Source organism: Cyprinus carpio, chromosome B6 (assembly GCF_018340385.1).
Source record: "Cyprinus carpio isolate SPL01 chromosome B6, ASM1834038v1, whole genome shotgun sequence".
Lineage (NCBI taxonomy): Eukaryota > Metazoa > Chordata > Actinopteri > Cypriniformes > Cyprinidae > Cyprinus > Cyprinus carpio.
The window spans coordinates 2,890,631-2,911,160 of NC_056602.1; the positions used below are offsets into that span (position 1 = coordinate 2,890,631).

The 20,530-nt window shown below is 33.7% G+C and overlaps 1 protein-coding gene across 1 annotated transcript; it reads right to left on the reverse strand.

The window, feature by feature from the left end:
• Positions 1–263: 263 nt before the first annotated feature.
• LOC109053415 (phosphatidate phosphatase LPIN3-like) lies at positions 264–19,160 on the reverse strand. Its single transcript, XM_042725208.1, has 20 exons — positions 19,029–19,160; positions 15,158–15,360; positions 13,804–13,960; positions 13,485–13,717; positions 11,931–12,038; positions 11,725–11,830; positions 10,415–11,108; positions 10,228–10,321; positions 8,646–8,815; positions 7,757–7,850; positions 7,255–7,324; positions 7,084–7,176; positions 6,926–6,999; positions 6,274–6,397; positions 5,009–5,157; positions 4,838–4,924; positions 2,842–2,994; positions 2,445–2,559; positions 2,248–2,351; positions 264–955 (listed from the first exon to the last, which is right to left on the reverse strand). The coding sequence occupies exons 2-20, from the start codon at positions 15,349–15,351 to the stop codon at positions 811–813; spliced, it is 2,964 nt and encodes a 987-aa protein (XP_042581142.1). The 5' UTR covers positions 15,352–15,360; positions 19,029–19,160; the 3' UTR covers positions 264–810.
• Between the last annotated feature and the right edge of the window lie 1,370 nt (positions 19,161–20,530).

The following is a 20,530-nucleotide window of genomic DNA, read 5'->3' on the forward strand; positions in this document are numbered from 1 at the left end:
GTGTTAATGTACTCTTGAACAAAAAAATCTATATTTTATATAACAATACATTTATAACATGTATTTTAACAATATTTTAAAATTACATGTTGCTCAAAATGTCAGATGTGTACCTAACTAAAAATAACACTAATATGAGCATATATTATTCAATATATTATTAGAGCAGCATGAGAACCACAACATCAGGATTTAATGAACGCGCAAGCGATGCTTACTTTAGGAAACGCCTCTAACTAGACGTCTAAAAAAGTCCAGTCAGGTGACATTTAAAGTGATTCTTTTATTGTTTCAATGTTCTTTTAAATACACTAAACAGAAGCCAAATATATAGAGACTGTCTTTGTTTTAGCTGCATTCGAATGTTCAAAATAAATAAAACAATTCAGCTGTATAAAGTATTTGCTGATAAAACAAACCCACACTTTTACAGTAACCAGCAATTGTAAAAAAGTATTTAAAAAGAACACAATAATAGAAAAGCCCCTAGAAACGGCCATTATTTGGCAGAGAACCTACATTCATGAGAGCCCCAGACCTGTACTACAGTCACAGTGCACAGGTTCGTCCGAAGGCACTCGGTTTAATGTGTTTGTGTTTATCTGTGGGTCCAAAGAGCTTCTCTGATGCTCAGTGTAGTGTCATGGTATCATCACTGCACATTCTCCACCCAGATATCATGTGTTTGTGTCGGATTGTGCGTGTTTGCATGTGTGTGTGTGTGTGTGTGTCTCCGGTTTTGTAAACGCACTGATAAATGAGAAGAAATGCTGAGCTGAGCAGATGATCGGTGTGGAGCTGAAGCCGTGTCTAGATCAGGTGATGGGGGTGAGTCGGAGGCAGCGGCTCTCTCCAGAAGGAGAAATGGCTGAACTCGGGACAGTCGAAGGAGGACGCAGGGTCTTTACAGAGGAAGGGGAAGACGTGATCCACCAGCTCGCTGAGATGAGAGTATCTGAAACACACACATCAACCTCAAACAACTGCATTTCGCTTGTTGTTTTTAAATTCGTGGATATTATTAATGAACATAGAGGTAGTAACTTTCATTTTTTTTTTCATGTTAGGTAAAAAATGTTCGCCTGAATGCACTGTAAGTCGCTTCGGATAAAAGGGTCTGCTAAAATGCATAAATGTAAAAAATGCATAAATGTACAAAGGAGCATAAAGATAAGTAAGTTTGATTGTGTATATACTGTATAGACACTACTGGCAAAAGTTTGGAATAACTAAGTTTTTAATGTTTTTGAAAGAAGTCTCTTCTGCTCAACAAAGCTGCATTTATTTAACCAAATAATCGTGCTGTCAAACAACTAATCGCATCCAAAATACATTTTTGTTTACATAAAATATCTGTGTGTTGTGTATATTTATTATGTATGTATAAATACACACCCATGCATGTTTATATTTAAGAAAAGTATGCTATGTTTACATATTGAATACATTTATATAATTTATATTAATATAAATATATATATACATGCAAAGATGTGTAAATATGTTCAATATATATACTGTATGTGTGTGTATTTATATATACATGTTATAAATATACACAGCACACACACATATATTATGTAAACAAAAACCTATTTTGAAATTGTGATTAATGGTTTGACAGCATTAACAAAAATACAGTTAAAACAGTAATGCTGTGAAATATAATTACAATTACAATAAAAAGAAAACAGTTTTTCTATGTGATTATATTGTGAAATGTAATTTATTCCAGTGATCAAAGATGATTTTTTAGCATTATTACTCCAGAAACATTTCTGATTATCATCAATGTTTATAAAAAAAAAAAAAAAAAAAAAAAAAATAAAAAAAAGGTGCTTTTTTTCAAGCACACCTTAAATTAATCAAAAGTAACAGTAAAGCCTGAAAAATAAAACAAAAATGTGGTTTTCACAAAAATATTGTGCAGCACAACTGTTTTCATCATTGATAATAATCAGAAATGTTTCTTGAGCAGCAAATCATCATATTTTCATGATTTCTGAAGATCATGTGACACTGAATACTGGAGTAATGATGCTGAAAATACAGCTTTGATCACAGGAATAAATTATATTTTAACAGATATTCACGTCTGTTTTAAATTGTAATAATATTTCACAATATCACTGATTCTACTGTATTTTTTGATTAAATAAATGCAGCTTTGATAAGCAGAGAAAAACATAAAAAACAACAACGATGAATTATTCCAAACGTTTGACAGATGCACGTGTTGTGACTTACGAGGACTTGTTTCCTTTGGTCTTTTCTTGTATGAGTTCTCCTCTGGGGTTCACGGTGAAGATGTGAGTCTCAGGGACACCCACCTCCTTGTACGCATATGCATCCTACACACAGAAGCACAGAATACAGTCAGGCCTTCCCATGATTCCTAAGAGATGCACAACTGCACACGTTTGTAACGCCGAAGGAAAGCTCACGTTAGTTCTGTTGCCGAAGGCGGCGTAGAAGGGCTGCGTGACGGGACTGAACAGATCTCTGATATCAGTGAGACAGGCGATCTTAACCCCCTCCGGCTTCTTCTCAATCACCTCCCTGAGAACACACACACACACACACACACACACACACACACACACACACACACACAGACACACACTCTCAGACGTTTGTTTCTATGAATTGTCGATAGACTTTTTTGTCCATAGACTTTTATTACGTTTGTAATGACCAAACAATATTTTCTATCCCCTAACCCAACCCTAACCTCAGTACAGTCAGCAACTGCATAGTAACACCCTAGCAACCACCTCTGGTACCCTAGCAACCACTCCAAGCAGTAAGTAACGGAGGCCGCTGTGATCTGTCTGTGTTCACCTGTGTAAGGCTGAGAACAGGCTGCTGGGGGCCAGCAGCACCGGTCCTTTGGGTAGAACCGTTCCTCGATCATTCACCCACTGCAGATAACCCTTAGTGATGTCTGCCATGCCTATAGCTCGAGCCGAACAGTACAGGAACTTATAACCATTCCTGCAAGAGAGGAACACAATCATAAATGATTCTTAAATAAACTACCATTCAAACGCTTGGGGTTCAGTAAAACTGTGATGTTTTTAAATGAAAGAGGTCTCTTCTGCTCACTGAGGCTGCATTTATTTGATTAGAAATACAGTAAAAACAGTGAAATATTATTACAATTTAAACCAAATCTTTTCTATGTGAATATCTGTTAAAATGTAATTTATTCCTGTGCGCAAAGCTGCATTTTTACAGTCTTCAGTGTCACATGATTCTTCAGAAATCATTCTAATATGCTGATTTGCTGCTCAAGAAACATTTCTGATTATTCATATATCAATGTTGAGAACAGCTGTGCTTTTGTGGAAATTGACACATTTAATTTTTTGGGATTCACAGAAAGTTCAAAAGAACAGCATTTATTTGAAATAGAAATCTCTTGTCACATTATAAATGTCTTTACTGCTGCTTTTGATCAATTTAATGCATCCTGGATTAATAAAAGTATTAACAGGGCTGTCAAAAAATCTATTAAATCTATCGCATATTCAAAAACAGCTAAACAGGTCAGAACAGAATAGACCAGATGTCTTAAGATGCATTAAGTTTTAACACGTTAAAAATAAAATAGCAAGACGTGATGCAACATAAGCCTGTCGTGATGCATGTTAGACTTTGTCAGCAAATACAGATATGCAATTAACAGCAATAATTGTAAATAAACAAATGACATCCCCTTATTTTTAGTGCATCTCAGGTAAAAAATATATATACTCAGTACAGGTCAGAACTTTGGAAACATTACTATTTTTAATGTTTTTGAAAGAAGTCTCTTCTGCTCATCAAGCCTGCATTTATTTGATCAAAAATACAGAAAAAACAGTAATATTGTGAAATATTATTACAACTTAAAATAATAGTTTTTCTATTTGAATATACTTAAAAAAATAATTTATTCCTGTGATGCAGAGCTGAATTTTCAGCATCATTACTCCAGCCTTCAGTGTCACATGTAACATCCAGTCTATCACATGATCATTTAGAAATCATTCTAATATTCTGATTTATTATGAGTGTTGGAAACAGTTCTGCTGTCTAATATATTTGATGAATAAAGGTTAAAAAGAACTGCATTTAATCAAAATCAAAAAAAAAATTCTAATAATATATATTCTAATAATATATTTTCTTTACTATCACTTTTTATCAATTTAACACATCCTTGCTGAATAAAACTATTGATTTTATTAAAAAAAAGAAAGAAAGAAAAATTACTGACCCCAAATTACTGACCAGTAGTGTATATTGTTATTACAAAATATTTATATTTTTAAAAACATACCTTTCTTTTTTTTTTTTTTTTTTTATTCATCAAAGTATCCTATAAAAGTATCACATGTTTTCTGAAAAAATATTTAAGCAGCGGAACTGTTTCCAACTTTGATAATGAATCATCATATTAGAATGATTTCTAAAGGATCATGTGATAATGATCCTTAAAATTCAGCTTTGCATCACAGAAATAAATGATAATTTAAAGTATAATAAATTTAAAAACAATTATTTTAAGTTGTTATAATATATCACAATATTAAAAAAAAAAATCTGTATTTTTGATCAAATAAATGCAGGCTTGATGAGCAGAAGAAACTTCTTTCAAAAACATTAAAAATAGTAATGTTTCCAAACTTTTGACCTGTACTGTATATAATAATGGTTTATGACACCTGTGTTTGTATTGCTGCTGCTTAAAACGGTTTCTGTATCTGTCAAAACTAAATATAAAAAATTGCACATATTTATAGTGAACAACAAGTGTTTCGTTAAATCAGAAAGTTGTGAACTTGTTTCTTACTGATGTATTTTGTGATATAGTTTGGCGATGCCGTGATGGGTCCAGTCCTTCCCCAGCTGCGGTAAGATGTGCCCCAGAGCATCCGACCTGACGCAGAGAGAAAAGTGAACAACTGTCAGCCTGATGTCACAGATAGTGACTAAAATCCTGCAGTGATTCAGAGAGACTCGCTTGGTGATGGTCCCATCGATGTCTGAGATGATGATCTTGTCGTCGTAGCTCCACAGGTAAATGGTGGCTTCACAGCGGCAGGTGCCCTGATACTGTGTGGTCACACTGAACACAACCGTATTAGCTCCTTCACGCAGATTCAGACTCTCCTGCCACACACAGAAAGTATCAGACATTCATACAGCCCATAGCATCAATAGGTAGCTGTACACGTAGTATTTCAATAACGCAGCCTACATCTGAGAGCACTGAGTAATGCAAAAGATTCTCACCACTGTAATACAACAATTACAATTCATATTAATCTTCATTAATATTATCAAGCTTCGTTATCTAAATGCAAAATATTATGTCTTTCTTTTGATTTTGTGGTTAATTATTTATTTATAGATTTTTTTATTTTATTTGACATTTTAATCACATGAATCATATTTTCAACCTAAATTATCATTATTATAAAAATTTCCATCATGGCATAATATGGAATTATAAAAGGTTTTATATGGTTTTTTCTCAGTTCTTTGATTTTCATCTGATAATTATGGATTTTTTTTATTTTTATTCTGACAATTATTATGAAATGTTATGTAATGTGAGGTTAGAGTATGAATTGTATAAAATAAAAAAACATATTTATTTATTCCAAGGTGGAAACAAGTTTTTGTGGATGAAAAAAACAAATGTAATTGTGACTTTAAAAAAAAGCTGAATATTAAAACATTAATAAAAATAAATTATTAAAAAAGTAATATTAATAAAACATTAATATTATTTCATTAAATAAATAAATAAATATGATTTCTTATTTATTTATTTTGAGGTAAAATTGAAAAAAATGTTTAAAAAAAAAATGCATGTAATTGAAAATGTAATTGAATTTTTTTTTAAATGTAACTACCAGTACAAAAAAATGTAATTGTGACTTTTAAAAAAGTTGAATATTAAAATATTAATAAAAATAAATTATAAAAAAGTAATATTAATAAAACATTAATATTATTTCATTAAATAAATAAATAAATAAATAAATAAATAAATATGATTTCATATTTATTTATTTTGAGGTAAAACTGAACTAGACGTGGGAAAAAAACGGTCGACAACATGACTAGTTCAATTTTACCTCAAAATAATAAAATAAATAAGAAATAATATTTATTTATTTATTTAATATTTATTTATTTAATACTAATATTTATTTAGAAGGTCTTGCACTTGCTTTGACTAATCTCTATGACACACACAGATGATGATGAGATTCTTACGATCTGGTCCGAGGTCAGCCGGAGAGATTTGCGGTACATCTGACTGATGCACTGCGCTGTGTTCATGGCTTCACTGTTCTTCCTCACAGAGACATCCTCATCACTCGAGAGCTCAACAGAACTCCTGCATACACAGAAACAAACACAGAAATTCATGGATACCAAGAGTCTTGACAAAACTGACTTTCATCATGTTTAACAAGTCAATGGTCAAGTGCTCTCTGAGAAGGAGAGGCTGCTTTCAGAACAAGCTTACACATTTATGCAATGTTATAAAAAGTCCCTGACAGGTTGCATGAGATTTAGAGCGGAGACAACACAAACTTTAAGATCTGGTGCACACATGCATTCAATCTGAAGTGCTACTTTTGTTTAGTTTGCTCTTATTTGTCTTGTAGATTTGTTCTTTATACTGACACCTGCTGGCGTGGACGCATGAAGTTAGGTTCTTAACTTAGCTGCTTTTGTTTTTTTTCTTTGCATTATTTTTTGTCTCATATCTTGGACATCTCCAACACATTTTTGTGCACTGTTGGTGGTTTGTGCTGGTGCATGACCTGTGACAACCTTCTGAATTATTTCTGTCAAACTTTATAATAAGGAAAAACACTGCGTGCCTCATGTTTTGCATGCATGCAAACACTTGTCTTACTTCAGTGAAGAGTGTCCAGTGATCGCGGCCGATGCTTCAAACTGATTCCCCTCTGCGTCTGACTTCTGGCTTCCCTAACATGAGAAAAACATCACACAATAGCGTTGCTCCTTTCATGAGTTAACAATAATTTCTGTACTGTTAGATTGAGTTTTCACCGCAGCATTGTTCCGATCTTTCCTCCTCCAGGAGAACCACCAGCGGCCAGACTTTTTAGGCATCTTATCTTTGACTAGCTGCTCAATGGTGCTCTACAACAGAAAAACAAGCCGTTATCTCTGAACAGTTAGTCATTGAAGCGGTAAACAAAGATCTCTGTCCCGACCTACCTTTGGTAAAGTCTTCTGGAAAGCCTGAACTGACAGAATCATCGGCGCCGCCACAGCCCAGTTATAATATCTGAAACAAAATGACCACAAAGCTGAACAATATCATAATATTATCAGAGTGCATATGTGATAAAATGACCAAGCTCTGGCTGTAAAATCTGATTGGATGAGCCACATCTGAAACCAAATGTTGACAAATATGATGCAGGGCAACAACTCCATAAATGAAAAAAAAAAAATATGTTGGGCCATTTGTAGCCTAAACGTAAATTTTATGTTGAATCAAATCAAATATTTATTAAGATATTTTTGTAATGTCTACTCTAATACTTTAACACAAACATAGCATTAGATGATCTTTGGGGGTATTTTCACAGCTAAATGTAATTAATTAGATTAAAAATTCAACTTAGAGCCCTACTAAGAACTGTTTAATGTGATCACGACTGAACATTGTTGTACTACAGACTGCTTTTAATGAATGAATAAAACACATGCTCACTTTGAGTTGATGCAGATGACAAGGTTTGGGTCTTCAATAATTCCAGGGTTGCTGACAAAGTCTTGATACTTGACAAGATGCTCCATGAACTTCTCTGCAACACACGAGAAAAAAAAAGGAAAAGCTAAAGATATCATCTTAAATATTTTTTCTGTCCTCACTGAATATAAAATGCTGCATGAAACAACAAAATCACAGCTAATCGTAATATATTTGATGTTCTATATATGTGACCCTCGGCTACAAAACCAGTCATAAGGGTGATTTTTTTAAAAACTGAGATTTATACATCAATAAATAAATAAACAAGCTTTCCATTGATGTGTGGTTTGTTAGGAGGACAGTATTTGTCTGAGATACAACTATTTGAGTTTATTTGATATGAGGGTGCAAAAAAATCTAAATATTGAGAAAATCACCTTTAAAGTTGTTCAAATGAATTTCTTAGCAATGCCTATTACTAATCAAAAATTACGTTTTGATATATTTACAGTAGGAAATTTACAAAAAATCTTCATGGAACAAGATCTTTACTTAATATCCTATTGATTTTGGCATAAAAGAAAAATTTATAATTTGGACCCATACAATGTATTGTTGGCTATTGCTACAAATATACCCCAGAGACTTACATTTAGTCATACAGCGACTTATAAATGATGAAAATAGAAGCAATTAAAAATCAAAAAAAGAGCAATGATATACAAGTGCTATGACAAGTCTCAGTTAGCTTAACGCAGTACATATAGAAAAGATATATATATATATATAAAATAGAAAATGGGTTTCTTTTTGGGTGTAGATAAATAGAGATTTAGATGTGGGAGGAGATAAAAAGAATGTGGATGTGGTGACTCATGAGTGAACGTGGTTGAGGTTTATAGGTTACCTTTACTGATCTGACTGATGTCTCCTCTCCCACACAGAGACATGGTCACGTCCAGCGAGTCTGTGGTGGAGTCGGACAGATATTCAGTGCCGCTGTCTGCGTTAGCGCTGCCCAGTGACTGAGGAGACGGCTGACCCGAGGGAGGAGACGGATCCGGCGACTCAGTCTCACTGGAAACACGGAGGGAGGGACAGGAATTAAACTCCTGGACAAACGTCTGGACATTTCTATTTCTATGTTTAAGATAACAGTACAGCAATCAGCCACAACTGCAGGAAAAATAAATAAATAAACCCCCCTTTTAGACTTGCACTCTATTCTTTTACTAACTACTTGTTTAGGTCTCTGACACGAGCTTGCTCTACTCTTTTTCTATTCTGTTTTCTATTTATTTATTATATATTAATAATAATAAAACTAACCTCTAACTTCTAACTTTGGACTCCTAATGCCTGTGAATACTGTTGTTGGGTGAAGAAACTTATTTAATGTAGTGTTTGGATAATTACAGCCATTCGTTCTCATATGCAGATTAACAATCATAACGCAAAAACAAAGATGCAAAAATATTTGTGAACATAAAGATCCCAAAACAACTTTGCATAAATATAAAACACATAAAAACATAATAATAGCAATAATAATAATAATAAATGATAGATTTTGTTTTATTTAATAGATTTGATCGCTGTATACAATAATTTATTGGATCAAAAATCATAGATAAAACAATTAAAAAATAGTTGCTATTATTAATAATAATAATAATTATATTTTCATTGCTGTAGTGCTACAACCATTTATTTATTGTGTCAAAAAACAAAACAAAACAATAAAATATATTTATTTTAAGCAGATTTCATTTTTATTATTATTTTTGCTATTAATAATAATAATAAACTCAATGAATTTTATATTTTTTATTGTTATAGTCTTACAATCAATTCTTTTATTGTGTATTTTTTCTGCAAAAACAAAGATGAAAAAAATATTTGTGATCATAAAGATCACAAAAGAACTTTGGAAAAATATAAAACACATAAAAACATAATAATAGCAATAATAATAAATGATAGCGTTTGTTTGGTTAATTTATTTAATAGACTTTATTGCTGTAGTCCTACGATAATTTATTGCATCAAAAATCATAGATAAAACAATAAAAAATATTTGCTATTATTAATAATAATAATAATAATAATAATAATAATAATACTCAATGAATATTATATTTTCATTGCTGTAGTGCTACAACCATTTTATTTATTGTCAGAAAAAAAAAAAAAAAAAAAAAATATATATATATCTATATATATATATATATATATATATATATATATATATATATATATATATATATATATATATATATATATATATATATTTATTTTAAGTAGATTTCATTTTTATTATTATTTTTGCTATTAAAAATAATAATAAACTCAATGAATTTGATATTTTTTATTGTTGTAGTCTTACAATCATTTCTTTATTGTGTCAAAAAGCAAAAAAAATATATATTTTTTGGTTTAATTTATTTATAAGAAATGGGTTAAGCATCTTGGCTAATAAAGCTTCTAACCTCTTTGGAAAATAGAGGGCAGCAGCTTCAGGGTCAAGAGTGGAGAGGTCATCTAGATAGATATCAGAGGGTCCCAAATGATGACTCCGCTTGACTAGAAAAAAACAACACGTACAGTTCAGGTGAAATGAATCATTTTCAATCCCCGAATCAGTGCACTGGAATAAGTACAAACGTAATCCGCTACCTTTCCTCTTGTCCTGAGGGTCTGCTGTTTTCGAGGACTCGAGAAGCATCGAATCCTCTGATTTGAGGATGGGCTCCAGAGCTGGTGTCACTCCAGCACCGTCTGCACTCTGATTGGTCTGTGAAGTCTCTAGTCCCGCCCCCTCCTCTGAGTCTCCCACAGAGCTCTGGTGTTTTGGTAAAGCAGTGATTGCGTCCGCCGAGTCTACCTCTGTTTCTGCTTCTAAAACCGTATTGGATTCAGTCTCTCCGAATGTGATGTTTTGGATTTCGGATGTGAACGAGACATTATTCTCATCCCAGGTTTCTTGGCTTCCTGCATGAGCCACGGCGTCTGAACCAGCTGCACTGCTGACAGCGCTGGTCCCGTGCATTGTGTTAGTAGAGCGGGTTATATTACACGTCTGAGTGTGCTGGTCTGTGCTGCTGACGGTTAAGGAGTCGTCTGTGGACTGAAAGGTCACTAGATGCGTTTCGGTGACCTTGACGTCCAGTTGTGTGTTAATCGAAGATGAAACAGGGCTGGTCCTTCCGATCTGAGGTTCGGGTCTCACTACGGTCACCGTCGCTGTAGAGTCGGTGCTCTCCACGTCAATGGACGCTTGTCGAAGGATTGTGCGGAAGTGGGAGTGGTCAGAGGGCATGATGGGCGGGTCTCGCAGCGAATCAGATTCATCCCTCTCCGCCTGACACACCTACACAAACACAAGAACCACTGAGTCAGCTGCGTTGTGCACTTATAAGGCAGCATCCTAATGAAATGAAACCTCACTAATGTAAAAAAGTTTGGGGTCGGTAAGATTTTTTTTTTTTTTAATGATTTTGAAAGAATTCTCTTCTGCTCACCAAACCTGCATTTATTTAACAAGGTAAAACAGTAATATTGTGAAATATTATTACTATTTAAAATACGTTTTCTATTGCAATATTTTGTAAATTTAATTTATTCAGCATCATTACTCCAGTCTTCAGTGTCACATGATCTTCAGAAATCATTCTAATATGCTGATTTGCTGCTCAAGAAACATTTCTGATTATTATCAGTGTTGAAAACTGATACGATATGAAACATTATATTGTAATGCATTTTTTAGCTATATTGCCCTGCTCTACTTTTTCACGTCAGACAGTGAGTTTTGCACATGCAATCAAACATTCTTCAGAAAATGTAGTAATCTACTTTTATAACAGCCTTGTTCAGAGTGGACATATGATGTCTAAAAATACTGCCTAGGTAGGCAGCTCACTTGGTTTGGGAGCATTCTGGACTCTGAGAGCTGTATGCATGCAGTAGTTGAAGCAGCACGGTACCTTGGGAAAAGCGCCCCAGTTCCACTGCATCTGAGGCCCTAGAGACTCCTGCGGCTTACACAACTCTGAATCACTCTTAGGAGAGGAGGGACGGCTGAAGAACACACTACAGACAGAGACAACACACGTAAGCAGAGTTTCCATTCAGATATCCATGATATGAACAGAGAGATAACATAGGGGCCGGTTTAAGGATACATAACTACCTCTCATTAACAGAACACTCTCCGTCAGAGTGAGGATGAACGTCTCTGCTCTGAGCTACAGACGGTTCCTCGTAGGGTTCCTCTGTCAGCGAGTAGTACACAGACTTACTGAAGAGAGCAAAAACACAAATCATCAGTGTCCTGGGCAAGGCTTCACCAGCCGTTCATAAGTTCACACTATAAAGGGATAGTTCACTCAAAAATTAACATTTTATCATCATTTACTCACCCTCACGTTCCAAACCCTGTCTTTCGTTGAACACAAAAGAAGATATTTTGAAGAATGTGGGTAAGCAAACAGTTGATGGTAGCCATTAACCATAGTATTTTTTTTCCTACTATTGAAGTCAATGGTTACCGTCAACTGCTTGCTTACCCACATTCTTCAAAATATCTTCCTTTGTGTTCAGCAGAAACTCATTCAGGTGTGGAACAACATGAGGGTGAGTAAATTATGACCAATTTTTTTTTTGTGTGTGTGTGTGTGTGTGTGTGTGTGTGTGTGTGTGAACTATCCCTTTAAAATGGAACGTAATGTCCAGTCAGTACACTTAAAAAAATAAAAATAAATAAATAAATAAAAAATTCATTTGTCATTTGACATTTATTATTCAAAATAGCAGTAGCCGTGGTTACCAGAACTGTACTGTAAAATACGGTAGCAACATTTTAAGTTTCACTGATTAAATTTACATTGGCAGTAAAAACAAATGCACATTATTTCAATGAAAAACCATCAAATGCAAACGTCACAGAGAAAAAATGTGTTTTTCACTGTAAATTATAAGATTGCCAGTAAATTTACCAGTATTTTACTGTAAAATTACATGTCACACAGTGTATAATTTAGTTGCACCATCTGTTCACGCAGAATATATCTAGTAGGTTGCACACTCTATGAACAGTAATGCTTAGTCACACAATACAACATTTATCATCAGTGATTTCAATGAAATGAGTAGAAGTTGTTTTGGAATGTAGTGAACTGAAGTTTTTTCCTTGATTCTAACTTCCTTTGCCTCATGCAACTCATGATAAAAATATGTTTCCACTGATATACAGTACATTATAGCTATTTTATATGTGAATAACATTCAAAAACTGTAATTGAAATTATAAAGGATCAATAAAATACTGATACCAAGCAATTATCAGAAATGACATTTAAGTTTGATTTTATATGACATGCACACAGAGGTGTGGTGCTTGGGTTGGTTGTGTGCTGAAGTGTTGCTAACAAAGTAATTTATTCACGTAAAATGTAAACAAGTGTAAAGGATTGTCTAAAGGATTGAAGTTTGTCAAGTTTAATAGCATTATTCAGTCAGTCTGCTATTTAATCCAACCGTTACTCCCAGTCCGAGGCATGCAGGGTTATGTTTCAACTAGTTTTAATGGTGCAATGCAAAAATAATTCCTTGTAGTGTATAATTTTTAACTTATGCACCGCTGGTGCACCCTAGAGCTTCATGAAATAAGCAGCCAACAATCTTACACTGATCAGACAACCTCAGACATTTCTGGACAAGTGAATGTACAATAACTTGAGTTAACCTTGCAGCCAAAGGTGACTCTTCCTTTAGGAAATCTTGATCTAGGCTTTCTTTCTCGTCTGAGGAGGAACTGGCCTCCTCTCGCAGATGCGTGTCTGAACGCGCTCGCTTCCTGCGGCGCTTTTTGCGGCGGCTGGAGGAGGACGTGATGCTGGAGGGAGACTCGGTCACCTCGGACACTTCTGGGACATCGGTGGGGATTGGAGAGGTGCAGAGGTGAGCGGGAACCCGCGTCTGAGACGGACACAGAGAGAGTATGGTGAAAACCACAGCAGAACATCACAGGAGACACTGGAGAACTCACAGTCAGCCAGACAGACCTCAAAATCCTCGTTCTCCTTCACGAAGAACGCCTCTCCGTTATCTCCCAGCTTCATATGCAGGCTCACCGGCTCTCCATTGACCTCAATATCCACCTGTGATGGACGAGTACAGCGGTTACATGAGCTGAACCAGGAGCTGCATGTCTTAGGCTTGCTGGGTTAGAAATACAACTTCTTAAAAACCAAACAATTAATGAGCAAAATAAGATTTTCCTTACACGTTGAAAAAAAAAAAAAGATGTGCTATGTAGAAATACTCAAGACTCATTCATTATCCACAAGCTCATTAACATATGTATGCAATCATTTACATATCAGCGGATATTCTGTACACAGAAGGCTGTTACATAAAGGAGGCTTTAAAGGGCAAAAAAGAAATAAAGTTTAATTCTAATGGTCAGAGAGAGTAGAATGTTGCATTAAATGTGCATTTAATTTGTTGTAAAATAAAATGCTTAATTAAATTATGTTCAATTATGATTAAATGAAATTCCAAGCCTTTAAAGAAATACACTGTTAAATTATGTATTATTTATTTAAATCTAACTAAGCTAAATGACATGCAATTGCTGTTGAATGACATTATAACTGGCATTAAATTAATATGAAATTAAAAAATTTTATTTAGTCAAGTTTTCATTTAACAGCAATGGAATTGTATTTAACTTAATTTTACTTTAATTAAATTTTATTAAATTTACCATTTTAAATCTTATTACTTTTTATTTTACAGCAATTTTTTTTGCCAGTCCTATTTTTATTTAACAGCAGTGGAATTTTAACTCAACATTTGACAGCAAATTTAATGCAATGCATAATTTCATTTATCAATATTATTTTACAAGTTACGTGAAATGCAATTGCTGTTGAGTGAAAACGTATATTTGCTGTAAAATGAAAATAAATTAACTAAAGTCAAGTTTAATCAAGTTAAAATTCCACAGCTGTTAAATGATAGTGTGACTGCCATTGCTGTAAAATAATTAATTAAATTAAAGTTAAATTGATTTACACTTCTGTTAAATTTAAAAAAAAAAAAAACGTGACAATTTTTATTTTTTTTTTTAATTGTGTTAGTCATTTTCATTCTGACAAAATGTGGTAGCTGTGTTTTTGACACATTTCTGAAAGCACATGCACGTCCTGATAAATATTTCCTGTTAGCAAGATCAGCAGTCTGGTGTTTAAGTTTGGTTAGTTCTGAGAAAGAGGAACTTCTGTTAGACAAGCATGACAGCTTTAACTAACCCATCACGCAGATGTTCAGAACAGCTGTCACATAACATCCAGCTTGCACTAATAACTAGCGGCTGACGGCAGGTAACTCCAGTCTAACAAACGTCCACCTCACCACTCTTTCTCTTTGGAGCGCAGCACTCCGAGTTTCCCGAAGCGGACGTGAAACGGTGAGCACTGGTAGCTGCCATCAGGCTGACGAACCACGATGACGTCGATGCCGCCGGTGAGCGTGGCCGGGTTCAGACCGCGATACAGCTCCTTCACGGTCACATACACCGTCTCGGCCAGCTGACCCACGTAGTTCATGGTCTGGGACTGAAGAACAAGAGACAGAGAACACAAATGTGCAGTTTAGATCGTGTTTTTCCTTTTTGTCTTAAAGGACAACTGTGACCTTCACACACGGAGAAAAAGTCAGACATCATCATGACATGCTGCCAGATTTGAAGCCGTGCCAAAAACTACATTGCCAACATTTGTAAAACTGGATTTTGACAATATAAATCTGACAAATGCATGTTACGCAATATTGCCAGGTGTGTTAACAGACTAAGATCTCTTTGGTGTAGGACTGTATTAGTGGAGTAAGTTATTTTTCTTTAGAATCATTCACAATAAGATCAGTCCAGGAATTAAGGAGAAGGTTAATAGCGTGAAATATGATTTGATGTTTTGTTGACATTAAGAAACACCTTAACCAGTTGAAACCTCTCCTTCTTCATTCAAGCTCACAGTGGTCTAACAATATATCAACTTAAAGAGATTTCTTGCATTAAAAGCTCTAAATCATAGGCTTATAAAAAAGTGTATACTTAAAATTACTTTACCACCTTACGTTTACCGCCACAAACACATTTTAACCCATGTTTTTTGTTAAAAATTATGTAGGAAAAGTAATTAAGTAAAAAAAAGTAAAAGTAAAGTTTAATTTATGAAAAAAGTGCACACTCAAAAATCTACATCATAACAGGAGTTCTGACTTGTTCGTTGCCTTTTTCTCTAAAACACTTTAGAAATAATCAGAAATTATATATCAACTGAAAACTTAAAATCTCAAAATTCATCCTTTGAAACCCATTTTTAAAATCAGACATTGCATTACCATGAAAATGGTACATCAATATCATGTTACAAAATGTTTTCGTTCGTGAATTATAAAAATGTAAGTTTGGCTCGTGCATTTTACAAGTCTATGTTTAAAAATGTGAGTGACAGTTAAGGGGTTAAAGAGATTTCTTGCATTAAAAGGTCTAAATCATAGCCTTATAAAAACTGTATACTTAAAATTACTGAAATTACCACCTTACCTTTACCGCCACAAACACATTTAACCCTGTAAAGCCCGACACGTCAAATAAAAGTCAGACAAAAATCTTAATTAAAAGAAGTTTGCATAAGTGTTTTTGTTGATTATCATATTTTGATACATCACTTTAGGTCTCAGATAGTCTGATATAGTGAAAATATGACACCTTTTTATTCAGAGGCCCAAACTGTGCAAAAATGATGATATTAATATGATGAAATTCTGATGCTTGTAATGTAAATCAATGCAATCAACAGTATCGCAGATACTTACATAAAATGATAGAAATATCAGTCGTCACTCAATAACTATATTTAATTATATGTTTCAGTAAGATCATATTTGAGCGCTTGGTGTGATGATCGAAACATAACGCGATGCAATGATTGAGGGATGAACAAATAAACCTTCCTGATGATCATATTTGATATTTATGATTTTTCTAAAAAAATCCAGTCCAGTATGTGTTCATCTCGAAATACTACTAAAAGTTATTCTTACGTTTACTTTGATGGCAAAAAGGCACATGAAGCACAATCTGAAGAAGGACTTTTGTACAATCAAACTAAAAGACTTTTCCTTTCTAAAAAGTCTAAACTATCAATTAGACACCAGAAGGCATAGAGTAGACTGTGAGTGACATGTTTATCAGCAGAGTTTGGATCATGCTGATGATGATTTAGAGGCCTTTGTGCATCAAATGTGACACAGCAGGCTTTACAGGGTTAAAAAGTGCATGATCATTTCTCAAACGGAGGAAATTCTCCTGCTCTGATGATCCATGAGGAGCACCTACCCAGAGTGACACAAGATTACAATGACGATGATGAAGCCCTTTAAAACCTGGAACCCTCCAGCCTTCAGCTGCCATCGAGGAGTAAAAACCTCCTTCATCCTAGAGCTGAGTTAACCGCTAACTATCTGGACTAACTACACTATCCACATCCAGAGCCTGTTACACTTGCATTCAGTCCCTTATTCTGCGGAGTGTGAAACGAACAAAGAAGGTGATGCTGGTGATTTAGAGAGAGACCCAGTACATTCAACTGATCTCTCTCTCTCTCTCTCTCTCTCACACACACACACACACACACCATCTGTAACACATCACACGTCCAAAAATCAGACAAACACTGTGATCTGACTGCACACGCAGCATTCAAAACTATTATTCCAACATAAAACCAGCTAAACATGAAAACAACACACACACACACACACACACACACACAGCATGAAAGCCGTGCCAGCAGTTTGTAACAGGCTCAGCTATTGTTTTCATCTGCTATTGTGTGTGTTTGAGAGAGAGAGAGAGAGAGAGAGAGAGAGAGAACAAAACCGGCTCTAATTCTGTCGGACGATGCTCTAAATTCACGTCGATGAAGCTTCTGTTCAACATCATATTAATCTTGACTCAACTCAACTCTGTACCGATGTCAACGCTGACCATCACACGTGAGTAAGTGTCTGTCAATCATCTTCATGACCTTATGACCTCTAAACAAGACAGAATTCATTAACATATACCTCAAAATCTGTCTCATTTCAGCATTTCTACAACTCAGTCATTTCTATTTGTGTTTAAAACTCATTTTAATTAAGCATAACATAAGTCCAGTGTGTCAATCTGTTTGACTAAAACTAAAAAAATTAAATACCATTCACAAAGTGTTTTTAATGATTTCGAACGAAGTCTCTTTTGTTCATTAAGGCTGCATTTATTTGATTAAAAATACAATAAAAAAACAGTAAAATTCTGAAATATTAATACAATTTAAAATAAGTGTTTTCTATGTGAATGTACTGTAAAATAAATTTGTCTTCAGCGTCACATGATCCTTCAGAAATCATGCTAATACGCAGATTTGCTTTTGGAAAAAAAATAAATAAAAATAAATTCTGACTATTATCAGTGTTGAAAACTATTTTTGTGGAAACCGTGAGACACTTTTTTTCCCCAAGATTATTTGACGAATAGAAAATTCAAAACAACAGCATTTATTTGAAGAAAAAAAAAAGATATATATTATATATATATATATATATATATATATGATATATATATATTCTTTTTTTTTTTTTTTTTTTTTTATTATTTTATCTTTTTTTTTATAAGATATAAATGCCTTTACGGTCATTTTTTATCAATTTTTTATATAATTTTATTATCAAAATATAATTACATTATATTATCATAATTAATATAAAAATCTTATTAAACATGAGAGAAAAAGCAACATTTGGAATGTTTAACAGAAGGAAACTCTGCTGATTCTATAAAAATCAACTGAACAGTAAAAACTGAACAAATCTATGACTTCCAGAGAAAAAAAAGATCAATAATGCAAATGTGTTGTTTTTGTCCATCGTCCAGCATCAAAGCTATACAGTTTACAAACAGTGTTAGCAGTTTGCCTACAAAACCCTCGTTTATGGGGTTTGTTTAAACATAAAACGATTTCTTCATTGTGTTTATACATTGTAACTTTAAACACTAAAGCTTAGTGTAACAATCTAACCAGAATATAGTTACACTCTTCAGTGAACAGAAACACAACGCAGCTCTTTACAAACACTAAACACTCGTTTGAGCTGAAGAACAAACCAACTGATAAACAAACACATTTAACAATTTAAAAAAAAGGTGAAATTCTGAAGTTAATGCGACTGTTCTTACCTCAAACACAACAGCGATTCATTACAAACTTCCGCTCACGCCCACGTCAGCACGTCAATCATATGACAACCAATGACAAGCTGGGACTCGCTTCAGGACACGCCCTCTTTCCGCGCGCCTCTGTTGACGTGTGTTTGTGTTCCTCAGGTTTCAGTGAAGCACCGCTAGAGGGAGACTGTGTAATGTTCATTTATTGGGTTCTCTTTTTTGCATTTATGTTTGTTATTTAATCATTAATAATAATAATTCTAAAATAAATAAAAAATAAAAGCCAGCACGTACTAAATAATCAATCTTGAAATAAATAACCCATATATAGTTAAAGTTCTATACGTTATATACATTATATAAATATATAAATATATATATATATATATATATCTAGATATATAAATATATTATATATATACATACACACACACACACACAGACACACACACACACACAGGTGCATCTAAAAAATAGAATATGCGTAAAAGTTATTTTTTGGAACTTATTTCAAAAAGTGAAACTTTCATATATTTTAGATTCATTGCATATAAAGTAAAACATTTCAAAATAAATGTTTGATGATTAGAGATTACAGCTCATGAAAGTCAAAAATATTAAAATATTTATATTTGAGTTTCATTAAATGACCATCACTGCAGTATAAATTTTGGGTATCTCTTGTTCTTTGAAACCAAAATGATGAGGAAGACTGCTGACATGGTAGTGGTCCAGAAGACAATCATTGTCAACCTCCATAAAGAGGGTAAGTCACAGAAGGTCATTAATGAAAGGGCTGGCTGTGCACAGAGTGCTGTATCAAAGCATATTAAATGCAAAGTTGACTGGAAGGAAGAAACTGGGTAGGAAAAGGTGCACAAACAACAGGGATGAGAATGTTGTCAAGCAAAGCTGACTTTTGACTTAATGAGTTGTAATCAAAATTAAAACAAACCACTTTTGAAACGTTTTACTTCACATGCAATGAATCTAGAATATATGAAAGTTTCACTTTTTAAAATAATTAACAATTTTTTTTTTACGATGTTTACATTTTTTGAGATGCACCTGTATATATGTGTGTATGTGTGTGTGTGTATATGCACACACACACACACACACACATTATTTCTGCATGATACCTGTTAAATTGCACATTGTTCTGGAATAATTTGTGGGAACATACTAGCAATTACTTTTATTTTAAATGATTTGGCAAAACACTTGATGTCAATCAAATCATGACCTTGCAGCGACTGTGTATTTATCACTGTGAATGTTAACAATGTGCATTCTAGCAAATGTGTTTTTCAAGCATTACATAAAAAAATTATAATAAATAAATAACATTAAAAAATGTAATTGTGTTTATGCTCAGTTATCGTAGTTTTAAGTGTTTTGACACTGTGTAAAGAGACACTTTGGAAACAGTAAACAATTCCAGCTTTAATGATGGAAAGAGGCCTATTCCAAGAACAGTAATATAATAATGTCCATAACAATAATAATAACTC